We start from the raw sequence: 13,277 nt of genomic DNA on the forward strand, positions 1-13,277 counted from the left end.
AGTGTTGTGTTCCTGGGGCACAAATATATGATGTCTGGGACAATTCTGGGACATTAGGGCAACTTATCATTGTTTATGTGTCATATCATTTAATTGATAGGTGGTCAAATTAAAAAAATGTGAGGTGGCATCGGCATGAGCTCTACGCTATGTCACACAACTGCTTACACACACAAGATCAATTATTTCTCAATACCAATTATGCAAAGTTTGCACTTCACAAGTTTGACTCGGGAGTACAAAACTCCAAGGACACAGTTCTGCCTTTTGGCAAAGTGGAACAGCAGCGAACCTGCTGACAGCAACAGCTCAGCTTCAACACCAGTACCTGACTGCACTGTAACAAAATAATCTCAACTCAAAGCTCCACTAACATTTTTTCCTCTAAAAAAAAAAAAAAAAAAAAAAAAAAGAATAACCTCACTGGCAGAGAGATGCAGTAAATTATGTTAGTCAGTTCAGTTGAATATATTTACACTTATTGAAATGTGGTTATATCTGTACATATAGAGCCTCAAAGGCAGAGCTTTATTTTACATTCAGACAAACTTCAATTGTTAGATTTCATCCGTGAAACCACTTATCTTCCAAAAGGAATTATATCATAGATCAAACTGCTACAGAGGAATTAGTGCCTGCAGTAAATTACCAAAGAGCATCGGATCATGTTACCCCCAGGATGATGACAGATGTTGACTGGCAAATCAAGTCAGGACTCAGGCTGCTAGCAGCTGAGATGACCGGCTGGTCTCATCTGGCCAGCGGCTCAAAATAGATGTTATTTGGATAAAGTGGATAACCACATAGTTACTTTCTTGCCTGAAAAAACTGAAACTTAAACTGACTGATAAACTGATACATTAACATCTTACAGCAAAAATTACAAAAGACTGATGGATTTGGGGAGGGAGCAATAAGATAATATGAGATATATGAGATAATATGAGAATGAAGGAATGCATGAAAAAAAAAACATTTTGATTTTGGGACAATGGCTAGGACGGTTGAAAAAAATAATTTGGGACAGAAAAAAGTTCATTTTGAGCTTTGGCACAGGCTAGCCTGATCAATAACAACAAATCACTTCTGTCTATGAAGACAGAGGAGCTTCTACTGCAAGCAAGTTGAGGCACTGGGCTTTAAAAGAAGAAGACAGGCTGACAACAAATGACTGCTGGACATTTTTTCAAACCTCCAAGTGTTGATAAAATACTAGAGTAATACTTAAACTTGATATGAGCACAGTTTCTAGACATTATCTGTCTCTTTCTCACACAAACCGACAGGCCTAAGAGAGTCAAGCATTCAGCAAAAACTCAAAGTGACACTGCTAAACATTCACAGTGACAGTGACAGTGACACGCACGCACAAACGCTCACACCTCGATGAAGCTGACAAAATAATATACCTGATGATGAGATTGACTTCTCTCTCAGCAAACCAGAGACTGTTGCCATGGCAGCCGCTCCATTAATTTGACTGTCGGAGTGCAACATCCTGACCTGGCAAGCCTGAACGTCATCTGAGCCCTGGACCAACAGGAAATAGTGAGCGCTCTCACCTTTGACCTCTACATCAGGCACTGCAGGGTGACACAGCAGGGAGACATTATATTCATAACAGAAACATACAGTATTGTACTGTGTTATTTCCCATATGATTGTTATCTTATGTTGCTGTTTGTTTTGCTGCTGCAATTAAATATTTATGTCACCTTTCATATTACAATAATTTCATCCATTCAGTCTACTTAATATAGTATACACTTAACCCCCGCTGTTCAATTCTTAGATTTCCTCTTTACCTTTGCTATAGCATCAAGGGTATGATTATATCAGTTGTATCTTTTATCATGTTTTTCCAGCAGTGTTTTCCAAATTAATTCATTCCGTCTTCCGAGTCTGCTCCCCCAACGGAAAGCTTCATTATTTCCCCATGGAAGATGATATGACTCATCATTGTTGTTGCCAAAGAGTCATCAGTTTAGCAAGGTAATGAAAGGACTTACTGGGTAAGGACTTTGGTCTCCTGGCTAGAGACTCTCTCCAGCGCTGGGAGCTGAGCTGGCTGGCAGAGGGCTGGGCAATGGGGGTGATTATACAGGACAGGCTGAACAACGCTCCAACCTGAAGATAAACACACGAACACGGAAATAAAATGTGTACAGTGCTTTAACACACACACACACACACACACACGCCTATCTAAATGAGATCTCACTGAATCTTCCATACAAGCCCTTTATGTACAGTTTTTGAGTGAAATTTTTATGTAATATCAAAAGCAATCATTTTATGTACTTTACTTCACTGGAAATGAAAGCTTTGTAGAGCCTTTCTCATTATTAGAGTTGATAAGAACCCAGCTTTGGGGAAGATACCTTTCCACGCAGTGACCTCAGCTGGTCCAACAGAAGTTTAGCTTTTGCTGACTTCCCGGACAGACCTCTGTTGGTTGGTGGTGAAGGAACAATACAATATTAAGGAGGTGAAGCAGCTTTTGAGACAAACTTGAGCAGTAAATGCTGCAATTTTGTCCACACATGTCCAGAATTTATGAATACGTAAAAATGATGCATTAAAATTAACTATTAGACACAAGATGTCACTGAAAAGTAAAAGTAATTCTTGTGTGTCATTCAATGTAAAGTTAATGTCTTAAACTCAGATTTAAGGTGAAAATACTATACATCATCCTCCAAAGTGAAGCTAAACACAACCAAATGGAGGTAACAACAACCAAAGCACACTTTTTAGCAGAGAGACTTTAAGTTCAAAGTAACACCAACACACAGAGACATCATAGATGAGGATACAGTTCAAACTGGGTGCTGGAATTCAGGAAGCCAGGCAAGTCAGACAGAGTAATCAATTGAACCAAGTCTATAACTGGTGCGTAGTAATGGAAGGCCTGCAAACACAGAGCAGACAGAGACAGGATGAGGGAGGAGTGAAAGAGCGAGAGAGAAAAGAGTTTCAAGAAAAGACAAAAAGGTGAGGAAAAAAACTGTTGTAGTTAGCACACAAACCCTAGAGCAAATTTTTAAAACACAAACAAGATGGCTGGTGAGGCAACAGCTTCAGGAGTCTGAGATCATCCATCACCTCGAGGACTGGGGTTCAAGTCCCTGAAGTGAACTGAAGATTGAAAACTGAAGTGTCCTTGAGCAAGACAACCTTAACCAGTTCAAGTTGCTGTTAGGTAACCGACTCTGAAATGTGATCAGAGATGAAACGATTGAGATGATAATGAATATTTTCTGTTCATTGTTATGAATTAGCTTAATTTTATTTTAAGTATATCAAATGTTATAAAAAGAAAATATGATTATTCTAGCCTCACAAATTTGAGGATTTGCTGCTTTTCTGCATTGACTTTCTTTGTAAATCATGTAATGCGAAAGCATTTTTTTTTTGTTTTTTTAACATGTGAAAGCACAAACTGTATCAAAAATAATTTACATTAAAAAAAAACTAAAAAAACTCAATAACAAAAATAATCGCCTCCATACAAAACATCCTCTGCTTTCTTTCAGGAATTTATCAGTTAGGTACCAAAGACACTAACTCACATTTCAACAGTCTGCAGTTGTCCTACTTATCTAATGAGCTCATTATGTTATGAAGAAATCAATAAAATATAAATCATCTGTCACGTAAAAAAAACAGGTCATTTACATATAAGGGAAATTACAAGAATAGTGAAGAAAGCCTGAAATCCTGGTCTCATAATTTATTGATCTGGAACAAAAATCGAGGGGCCAGCCTATTCCTGACAGACTCCTATGGATTAAGAGAAAATGAAGATTTTAATGATCCCGGGTGAAATTCCTGGTTTTGCTGGCAAGTTGGGAAAGTCTATTAATTCCATGTCCAATCAAATGAAGAGAATAATCCAGTTACCTGAAGATGAACCAAACACATCATGAAGCCCTCCAACATTTAGTTCAGTTCCATTTATGGACAGTGGCCTTCATTCAAACTTCTTTTACACAAATGAATGTTTACCAACTTAGCATTGTATTTTCTGTAGCAATCCAGTCCCCTTCTTCGAAAGTGCATAAATATTAAATGAAATGCAGCTATTTCAAATTTACTTGAATAATATTGTCCTCATTACTCACAACCACTTGAAATCATCATTTAATGTTTCGAAATGGCATTCATAACCTCAAATAATATGCGTATTTTGGATTACTTGGAAGATTCAGCATGTAATTTCTGCAAATGCCAGGTTTTTGCAGATTACAGTCAATTATTACTTGTAGATAAATTGCTATAATCTTGTGCCATGTACTTCCCCTGTTAATAGCTGAGCAGTGCAGACCAGCAAGTGATGTCTATTGTCTACTATATTTTATACTTGCCTGCAGGTTATTCCTAATGTCCCATAGATTTCATAAACGTCACACTGAACAAAAACAAAGTGGCTTTCCTGCCCACTGAGGCTGAGCATAAGAGTGTGTTTGTAATTATCACGTCATTTGCCTCTGACAGCGAAGAAGTCTAACAGTTTTTGTCTGAGCACAGTTTAGGTGTGTGTGTGTGTGTGTGTGTGTGTGTGTGTGTGTTTGCGTAAGTCATTATACATTCACTTTTCCCAGCAGTGTGGAGATGTGATGGTGTTATTGTCCTCTGAGTTGTTTTTTTTAATGTGTGCCAAGACAATCACCGCCATCTGCTTCTCTGTTCAAGGGATCTGATGAGATCACATACATACACACACACACTCACTCACTCTCCATAGCGTGAGCATCACATACACACAAACACACATTAACTACAGAAGGTTTGCTACGTTAACTGAATAATGAGCACATACAACAACACAAACTCATACTATTTGTACCCAGGCACAAACTTTCAGAGCAGAAAATGGTTGAGATTGTGGAAAATTGTGGATTTCTTTAATGTGTACAAGACATCCTTTCAACAAAATGTCTTCGATGCTGATATTATTAAAGCTGATGCCACTCTTATCTGTTTGTGCATGTATGTATGTTTGTGTGTGCACACGTGTGCTGTAGAGCTCATATAAGACCATAACTTCTTGTGGGCAGCTCCTGTGTGGTTTTATTGTTATGGCTATTAGTACACATCAGAAAACACATTACAGAACTATATTAAACCAACTGTTATAAAAGACCTTGTCTCACTCAAACTTTCTCTATGCAAATACACAGTTGTACATAACCACCAATGCATAAACACACAGAATGTATCTTATGTAGTCAGCAGCAGTAAGTTTGATCACTTCTGCTTTTATAAAAAGGTAGAAAGCCTTAGTGATGTCATTCTTCTCAAAGTTGTTGGTTATCAGAGTTCATCCAATGTGGTGATTTGCAACTTTTCTTGGTTTTATATAATTTTATATCAACTGAATATCTTTGGGTTTTGGAATGTTGGTCAGACAAAACAAGACACATGAAGACATTAAATTGGACTTTGGGAAGCTGGGGTAGACATTTTTCACTATTTTCTGATATTTTAAAGACCAAACAATTAATGGAGACATTAATTGGCAGATTTAACAAAACAAATTTTAAGCACTACAGTCACTTAGCACCAAGCCACACGAAATCAGAGTTCAGTGATCCCTGATTTAAATTAAAATTAAGACAAAGGCTGAAGAAGTTAATAGTTTTGATAAGGTTGTAGGAGTACCTTAATGGCAGTGTTGTTGATGCATGCACACATTTAGCTGATATCTCGCACTAGTTCCTCGCTGCCAGTGACTGACTCTTATCATCTCAAGCCAAAACAATTGAACAGTGAAAGATGGGAATACAAAATGAAGGCAAGGTTTGACTCACAAATACATAATCTATGCAAAAAAAAAAGGACAGACAAAAGATGAGTGCAAACGCCAGAAAGTAATATATGAAGCATATTTCCCACAATTGAATCTACATTCTAGTGCTGTTTTCTGGATAGGAGGTCATCAGAAGTACAAAAGGTTGACACTCAGTTGGCAGATAAAGTACATTTCTGATAATTCTTTTGTCACAGGTTCCTCAGTGTGATTAAAGGGCAACAAGGAAGTGACCCTTATGAACTTATCTTCTTCTAGCTACCAGTAATCATTAGGAGATGGGATTGTGTGCAGCTCATTCAACTCTTAAGATAGGAGAAAAGATGTGGGTAGAGTGAGGGTTAAAGGAAGAGTTCATCCTGAAATGAAAACTTCCTGTCAGTCAAACCTTCCCTGAAGTTTGTAGGAAACATGCAGACACGATTTCATCATAGTATTCTTAAAAGCGTCAGAAATTCAAAACCTCACCAAAAAAAAAAAAGAAATTCTCTAAACTAGATTTCTTCACTGACATTTTGGATTAAGTGCAGGCCCTGCAGCTTTCTGGCAGAAGACCCTGTTTGCTACTGTGGGCCAGCCGCTGGCCTGTTGGAGACCAAAGCTTCATCAGAGAGAAAGATAGAGAAAATAATGAGGTGAACATTGGGCTTTCGAAACCACAATGCAATTGTTTGGCAACAAAACACATTAAATGAGGAGCTTGAGGTCTTTGGAGCAGTTAAATGAGATGCAGCTAGCTTGGTTCCACACTACTGAATCCTTGCCCACATCCCAGATTTCTTCAGTGATTCATTAGGCCTGTTGACTGCTGTTCCCCTCAACTGGAGAAACATTCAACCAATCAGAGTTTGGTAGGTAGGGTTAAAATAGCAAAAAGAAAGCCACAGAAATGGGAACAAAGGTGGATGAGACTGATGCACCTGTAGAGGATGTTGTAAGTACACATACAGACGGAACAACTATTCTCTGAATATCTGAATATTTCTTTGATCGTTTTAAAAAACAACAGCTATCACGTCGTCCAAAAATAACTTCAGCAGGAAGGATAGATCACTTAGTACTGACTGGTTACGGTAAAACAAAACACAATATCCCCCACCCCAACAATCACTGGCTAACACTGACACGACATAAGAAACTAAATGTCATTTCAGAGGTAGCACAGAGGTCAGAACTCACCTCAGAATGTAGTTTGTGGTCTGTTGTGGAGTGGAGAGCTTGGAAGAGACTGGACCTCGATATTTGATGCATGGGAGAGCGCAGAGAAAAGCCATCGAAACGTAGCTCTGACACATACTGAGGCAAACACACACAGAGAGGAGAGAAAAGGTCATAGATTGTAGCTGTAAATGATCTTGTGCTTTTTATTCAATCACACACAATCTCTCTCAGTCAAAACTAGTCTCATCACGTGTTTGTTCTCAAATAAAGTCAGAAAAATAGTCATGGTACACGTGCGTATACATTTTGGGAGGTACAGTGTGCAGAGTTTTCTCTGCCGTTACAGAATGTTATTTCGTATTTTTATTCCGGATGTGCACGTCGTCTACTATATAACTTTTTCACCCGTGCACAAACTGACACACAACACACACACATTAGCTGTTATGCTATGTATTATACAGCAGTAAAGCGGTGATGGATGTTCTCCACGACAGGCAGATTTTTATTCCTTTGGGAATTCTCCTTTGTTCCGACGCTTCCCGACTGCGAGTCTGTTTTACTGCCTGACTGTTGGAGCCCACTAACTTCTGAAGGCAGCAACTTAGAAAAGGTCAGTTTAGTGAAGAAGAAGCTGCCTGCTTGCCTCAGCATAGTCAGAGTTCAACAGACAGAGCAGAGACGACTGGAGGAATCCCTGTTCAAGCATGCAATGGTAGCCAGTCAGCTGAGAAAAGAATTCAGTTGTTTTATTGTAACCTACCCCAGGGTTTCCCTTATATGCTTTCAAGGCTAAATGAAAGCACTTCTGAAATGTCACATCATGTACAATAATCAAGACGAAGGCAAACCACACCACTTTCTCCGCTTCAAGCAGCTGAATGTAGCTAGTAGTGATTGAATGGGAATTGGATTCATTTCTGTTCATGCTGCAGCCTCTCCTCAGTAACCACACACAGACACACACAGAATAGCTGAAAGGAAAAGTAACAAGTAACATTGTGGCCGGAGTTAGTTCCAAAAAGGGAAGCAACTTCAGTAGTGTGGAAGTGGTTTGGTTACAAAAGAGCAGATGTACAACAAACCACAGTTATATGTAAGAGATGCACAAAAACTGTAACAACAAATCGGGGGAATACAACCATCTTATTATACTCTACCATTAGCTGAACAAAGCGTTTTTGCGTCTCCTCGCTTACTGCTTTGGTTTTCCAGACCACAACTTTTTCTTTTTTTCCCAGTTTGTACTGCTGCCCCCAAGTGGCCAAAAATAAATTACCACATATTATTGGGTCATTTAAATACTATATATTAGTTATTATTGGATTTAAATTGTTAACACAAGAAATGCTTTGCTATAGAAATTGATCAGCTTTATGGGCCTCATAAAAGCAACAGTAAGCAACCTATTTGTGTGTCATTTTGAGTTTTGGTAAATGTTTCCTTTTCTACAAAGAACATAAAAATGTAATTTTGGGGATTTTTCAAGGCAAGCTGAGAATTAGAATTATAAAACTGAAACAAAGACTCTCAGTGAGATTAAAGACACCAACAGTATGAGACACAAAGAGAAACACTACAGCGAAACAGATTGCTGAATCTCCCCAGAGAACTGTGGAAAAATAGCTCAAAATTGGCCAATTCTGTCCAAAGACAGAAACCACTGCACCTGCCATTGTTTTTCCTTAATGAGAAAGAAGTACAAGTGGGTGTGAAGTAATCTCCAGAGCGGCAACGAAAAATGCTGTCAACTCACCTCAGGCTTTTCACTTTGACACCAAAAGACATTATGTGTAGCTACTAGGAGGAAAGCGAGAAATAAAGTGGACTACATGGTCACATTTGATTGTTAAACCTCACACTGGAAAACAACAGCCTTTAATCTGCTGCTGTGACAGCCTGCACTCCTCTGGGGAAGCTTTACACAAGTTTTTGGAACGTGGTGGCAGGGATTTGCTCGCAGTCAGCAAAGCAAGAGCATTACTGAGGTCAGCCACTGATGTTGGGGTGATAAGGCCCTGCAATCCACTTCATCCCAAAGGTGTTGAATGGAGTTGTGATCAGGACTTTCTCCAGTTCTTATACACCAAGCTGGGAAAACATTTCTCTATGGCTCTATTTTTGTCTACAGGGGCATTGACAAGAAAGGGCCTTCCCCAAACTGTTGCCAGAAAGATGGAAGATCGTTGTCATCTAAAATATTGTATGATATGCCATAGCAGTAAGAATTCCCTTAACTGGAAGAAGAGGACTCAGCCAAAATAAGGACAAAGGTATGTGATTATGTTTCAAAACGAAGTCCTTCATCCGAATAGTGAGAAGAATGAGTGTGAGTGAAGTTGTTCAGGCAGAGAGGGTTGGTAGGGGGGAGAAGAGCTCCATGAAATGTGGGAGGGGTCAGATGGTGAGGGGCTTTGTGGGTGATGACCAGGATTTTGTAGTTGATACGGTAGGAGACAGGAAGCCAACGGAGACTGGGGGATGTGGTGCCAGGATTTGTTGTGAGAAAGAAGTCGAGCGGCTGGGTCTTGGACTAGTTGGAGTTTGTACTGATGCTGTACAGGAGTAAATTAACCTAAACATACTTTTACATTTTCAAGTTCTATAAACAGCACTGTATCTGCATGTTAATACCACCTTCGATTTCCCAGCCAGAAACTGCCTGAGTCCAGAGGAATAATCAACTGGCTTCTGGGAGTGAGATCAGGTCAGAACAGGGCCAGGCTGGGTCGGGCTGGGTCAACTGTGAGAGCAATGCCAGCAAGGCAGAGCTATTTCCCATGACCCCTCAGTGACCTCCAGTGTTTCCTCTAGACTCATTCAGCAAAAGGGCAAGATTTATCCCCCAGTGAGTAAAAGATCCTCTCAATTTAAAAAGGAAATTAGAAAGAAATTTACCCTATAGCATTGGGTGCACTGCGTGAGTAATTTCATATTTAAAAAAAAAAAGGAAAGAACAAATACTAAGGCATGAATCAGGCCTCAGAACCAAGATTAGTCATGGTACAGAACTTTTTAAATATGAGAGGAAATGTGTTTTTTGGGGGGTTTTATACAATGTTTCTTAGAGCCCAGTGAGCTGTGAGTTTTAGCCTACAGCAAACAGCGTTCATAATAAAACGCCCAGGGCAGAAAGGTGGTGAGTTCAAAGGTTCACAGCTTTTTCTCATGCCTTTTACTGTACTTGTCCAGAATATTCACACACAAATGCACACCCATACATAAAACGCAAACACACACACACACAGTACATAAGACTAAAGACGCAATAATAACAGCTAATACCTCACATAAACCTCTTTCCTTAATTGCTCCTTTTAAATGAGCCCAGGCATACACACAAAATCCTCTACACAGGCTCCAAAACAATCATACATACAAAGATTCACGCGTTCAATCAGAAACACACATCCATCCAAATTCACCTCTCAACAGCTTTCACCCACATTAATTTGAGTGTCTTAACCTTCTCGTAACAGCTTCATTATACTGCTGAGGCATAAACATATTGTACAAACACACACAGACAGACAACCTTCTTGGAAATCATTATTCTTCCTCTCTCTAATAAGCCAGACTTTTTGGCCCTCCAGAATCTTTAGTCATAAACATACGCTCTGCTATTTGTAACCATTACATTGTCAGGGTTCTTCTATGCTTATCCAACTTAAAGGCCTTTATATTATTGACTGTCGCCTTTGTTAAAAACTCCAACAGGTGGTGTTGACAGAACAAAAAAAGCAGAACTCAACTGTAAGGGCAGGGCAGCAGCCAGACAGTCTACAGTGTGCCCACACTAGAGTTACCTTGTAGTTCATCTTCAAAAACGGCCGTAGTTGCAAACACGTTTTGGCTCAATGACTAAATAATCACCTTTGTGAGATGAACATGAAGTATACTGTGAACTTTCACACACTAACATTAGCAGAGCACAGCAATGAACTCCAGCATCAACAAGAGAGACCGGCTGACCAATACACACTGCAGCATTAAACAACTTAAACCAACTCTGAGGTGCTCAGTCTGTCTCACCTCAGAAACCCTGTGTCCGCTCTGCGTGTTGGACAGTGATGTCTTTCCCCACATTTAACAGTGCAGCAGAGAGGCTGCTCTCCAATGCAGGAGACCTTAATAACAACACAGCAGAGCACTTCGTCTCCCCACAGTTTGTTATTCTCATTCAGACAGGAGACTATAAGATGCTTTCAAATTAATGAATTCAATACTTAATGCAGTTAACTTTTTTAAATAAAAATGCTTTGGACCATTTATCTTAATAGTCAGTTATGTGTCATATTGTATTTCAGTGGATGGTTTGGCACACAGTATACTGGAGCAAGAGTATGAAAATAGTGCCCTGATTTTTTAATTCATTCAATTGATAATCAATTTTAAATCGGCGCCCAGATATCGTGATAGTATCAAATTGGGAGGTAAGTATATTGTCCCAGGCCTATACAATAAACACTTTTATTTGGCACAAATTTTATTTTTCATTTTTTGTTCCATCTTGGTATAACATTTCAATTCCTATGAACATTTTTGTCTGGCAAATCATGATTTAAGAGTGCAACACTCTAAATGTGTGCATACAAACTGTGTTCTCCAGCCTTTGCCACTTGTGTCTCAAAATAATCCAGGAGAAACGCTGATTGTTGTTGTTTTTCCCAGCAAAAACTAATACTGTTTTGCTTTTCTCAAGGTGTGGATAGAGGTATGGATAAAAAGTAAGCATCTTTATTTTTCCACCTCCTTCTCCAGTTCAGTTTTCCAGTAAAGAAGAAAAAATTGAAATAAATTAAGCAAAAATAACTATATCATGAATGTATCCTGAAAAGCCCCCACTGTACCATACACTCCTCCATTATCAGATATCCTTACCTTCTTCTCTCTGATAACCAAGCCTCCCCTCCACAGTTCGCTGGGGTTGATACAGCTGCCCAGTTCAGCAGGCTCCACCAGACGAGCGCTGAGATAGGACGCAGCTTTCTGCCACCTGAAACAAACAACAAAAAATGATCATTAACTGAGCAGCATGGGGGGCCTTAGATAAGTTTTATTCATGATTATATAAATCAGGAATAAAGGTTCTGATTTATGTTAAGTCTCCAATTTGGCAGACGGGTTGGAAAACCTGTTAGTACAGCAGCAACACACTGATTAAAGTTTTATACAGATGTTTTGCTGTCAACCGTTATGAATAGTTGTATATAAATCTTGTTCAGAGAATTCATCCATTACTGTTAGTCGACACTTGGACTTGTTCATATTTACTCTTCTAACTCCCCCTTGTGGTCAGATTTCACAATTCCTCACCCAGTGCTGTGCTGCGTGACTACAGTGATCTTCGCTGCATGCCAGCAGCTCATGTGTTTAAGGGCTCCCAGCAGAGGCAGCAGGCATTTTAAAGCAGGGGACTGTTCAGCAGAGCCCAACACCAGTACATCCAAAAGGGCTTTACCTGCGAGGGGGGGTGACAGACCAAACAGGAATTCATTAGACATTTCTTTTCTTATTTTTTATATACATTTCTCTATACAGTAGGATTTAATGACAAGATAGGTTGATTGATTGATTGTTTCTCAATTCTAAATATAAAAAACTTTGAAAATAATGACTCCGGTGAGAGGAGAAAGCTTTGAGTGCAAATTTATTTAAGTAAGTAAGTACAGTAAGCCACCTTTGCTACGAGGCTGCAGCAGGCAGATTATCAAAACCTAATTTTTTGAAGTGGAGGAGATTGGCTTCAGGAAAGAGGTATCCTTCATAATTGGCAGCTTTTGGCTTAGACAAAACTCTTGCTGGAAACAAGATTTTGTGTCAGTAAACAGCGGCCCTATCAGTAAACTACACAGTTGTTGTTTTCGTTAATGCAAAATGGAGGAAACTGGTGAGCCGTGCTATACAGATAATTATAAACACCAAACCATCTGAGAATTAATATGTGGAAGCAGTGTGGATGAAATTGTATGTTTAGATTCATTTGAATACATTTTATGTTAATTATTCTTCAGTATAACAAGTTTTTTGAGAAAGTGACAGCTCTACTGAGCACAGTTAACATCTCCACAAATGATAAGATGTCTTGCAGTCACAAATTAAAGTACTGTGTGTAAGGGAAGTGAGTGCTGTGAACTAGTCAACTGTACCTGGAGGTGGAAGCTTGTCCGACAGTACTTGCAGTCCTTCTGCAGCTTCCTCCAATAGCCTGTTCAATAAAAACACACAGGTCAGACCAGAGGGAGTTTCAGGCCCAATGGTAATTATTTGAGATACATGAATAACTTCTTCATGATATCTTTTA

General features: G+C 39.2%; 1 protein-coding gene across 1 annotated transcript in view; it reads right to left on the reverse strand.

The window, feature by feature from the left end:
- Positions 1-13,277, reverse strand: part of mtbp (MDM2 binding protein) — a 28,431-nt gene that overhangs the window by 12,998 nt on the left and 2,156 nt on the right. The window contains exons 5-12 of the mRNA XM_062422348.1: positions 13,123-13,181; positions 12,290-12,434; positions 11,855-11,969; positions 6,992-7,108; positions 2,817-2,911; positions 2,382-2,448; positions 2,010-2,127; positions 1,410-1,583 (exon numbers count right to left, since the gene is read on the reverse strand). Coding sequence (XP_062278332.1) covers positions 1,410-1,583; positions 2,010-2,127; positions 2,382-2,448; positions 2,817-2,911; positions 6,992-7,108; positions 11,855-11,969; positions 12,290-12,434; positions 13,123-13,181 — 890 coding nt within the window. The remainder of the gene's footprint in view (positions 1-1,409; positions 1,584-2,009; positions 2,128-2,381; positions 2,449-2,816; positions 2,912-6,991; positions 7,109-11,854; positions 11,970-12,289; positions 12,435-13,122; positions 13,182-13,277) is intronic.

The sequence above is a fragment of the Scomber scombrus genome, chromosome 7 (genome assembly GCF_963691925.1).
Source record: "Scomber scombrus chromosome 7, fScoSco1.1, whole genome shotgun sequence".
Classification (NCBI taxonomy): domain Eukaryota; kingdom Metazoa; phylum Chordata; class Actinopteri; order Scombriformes; family Scombridae; genus Scomber; species Scomber scombrus.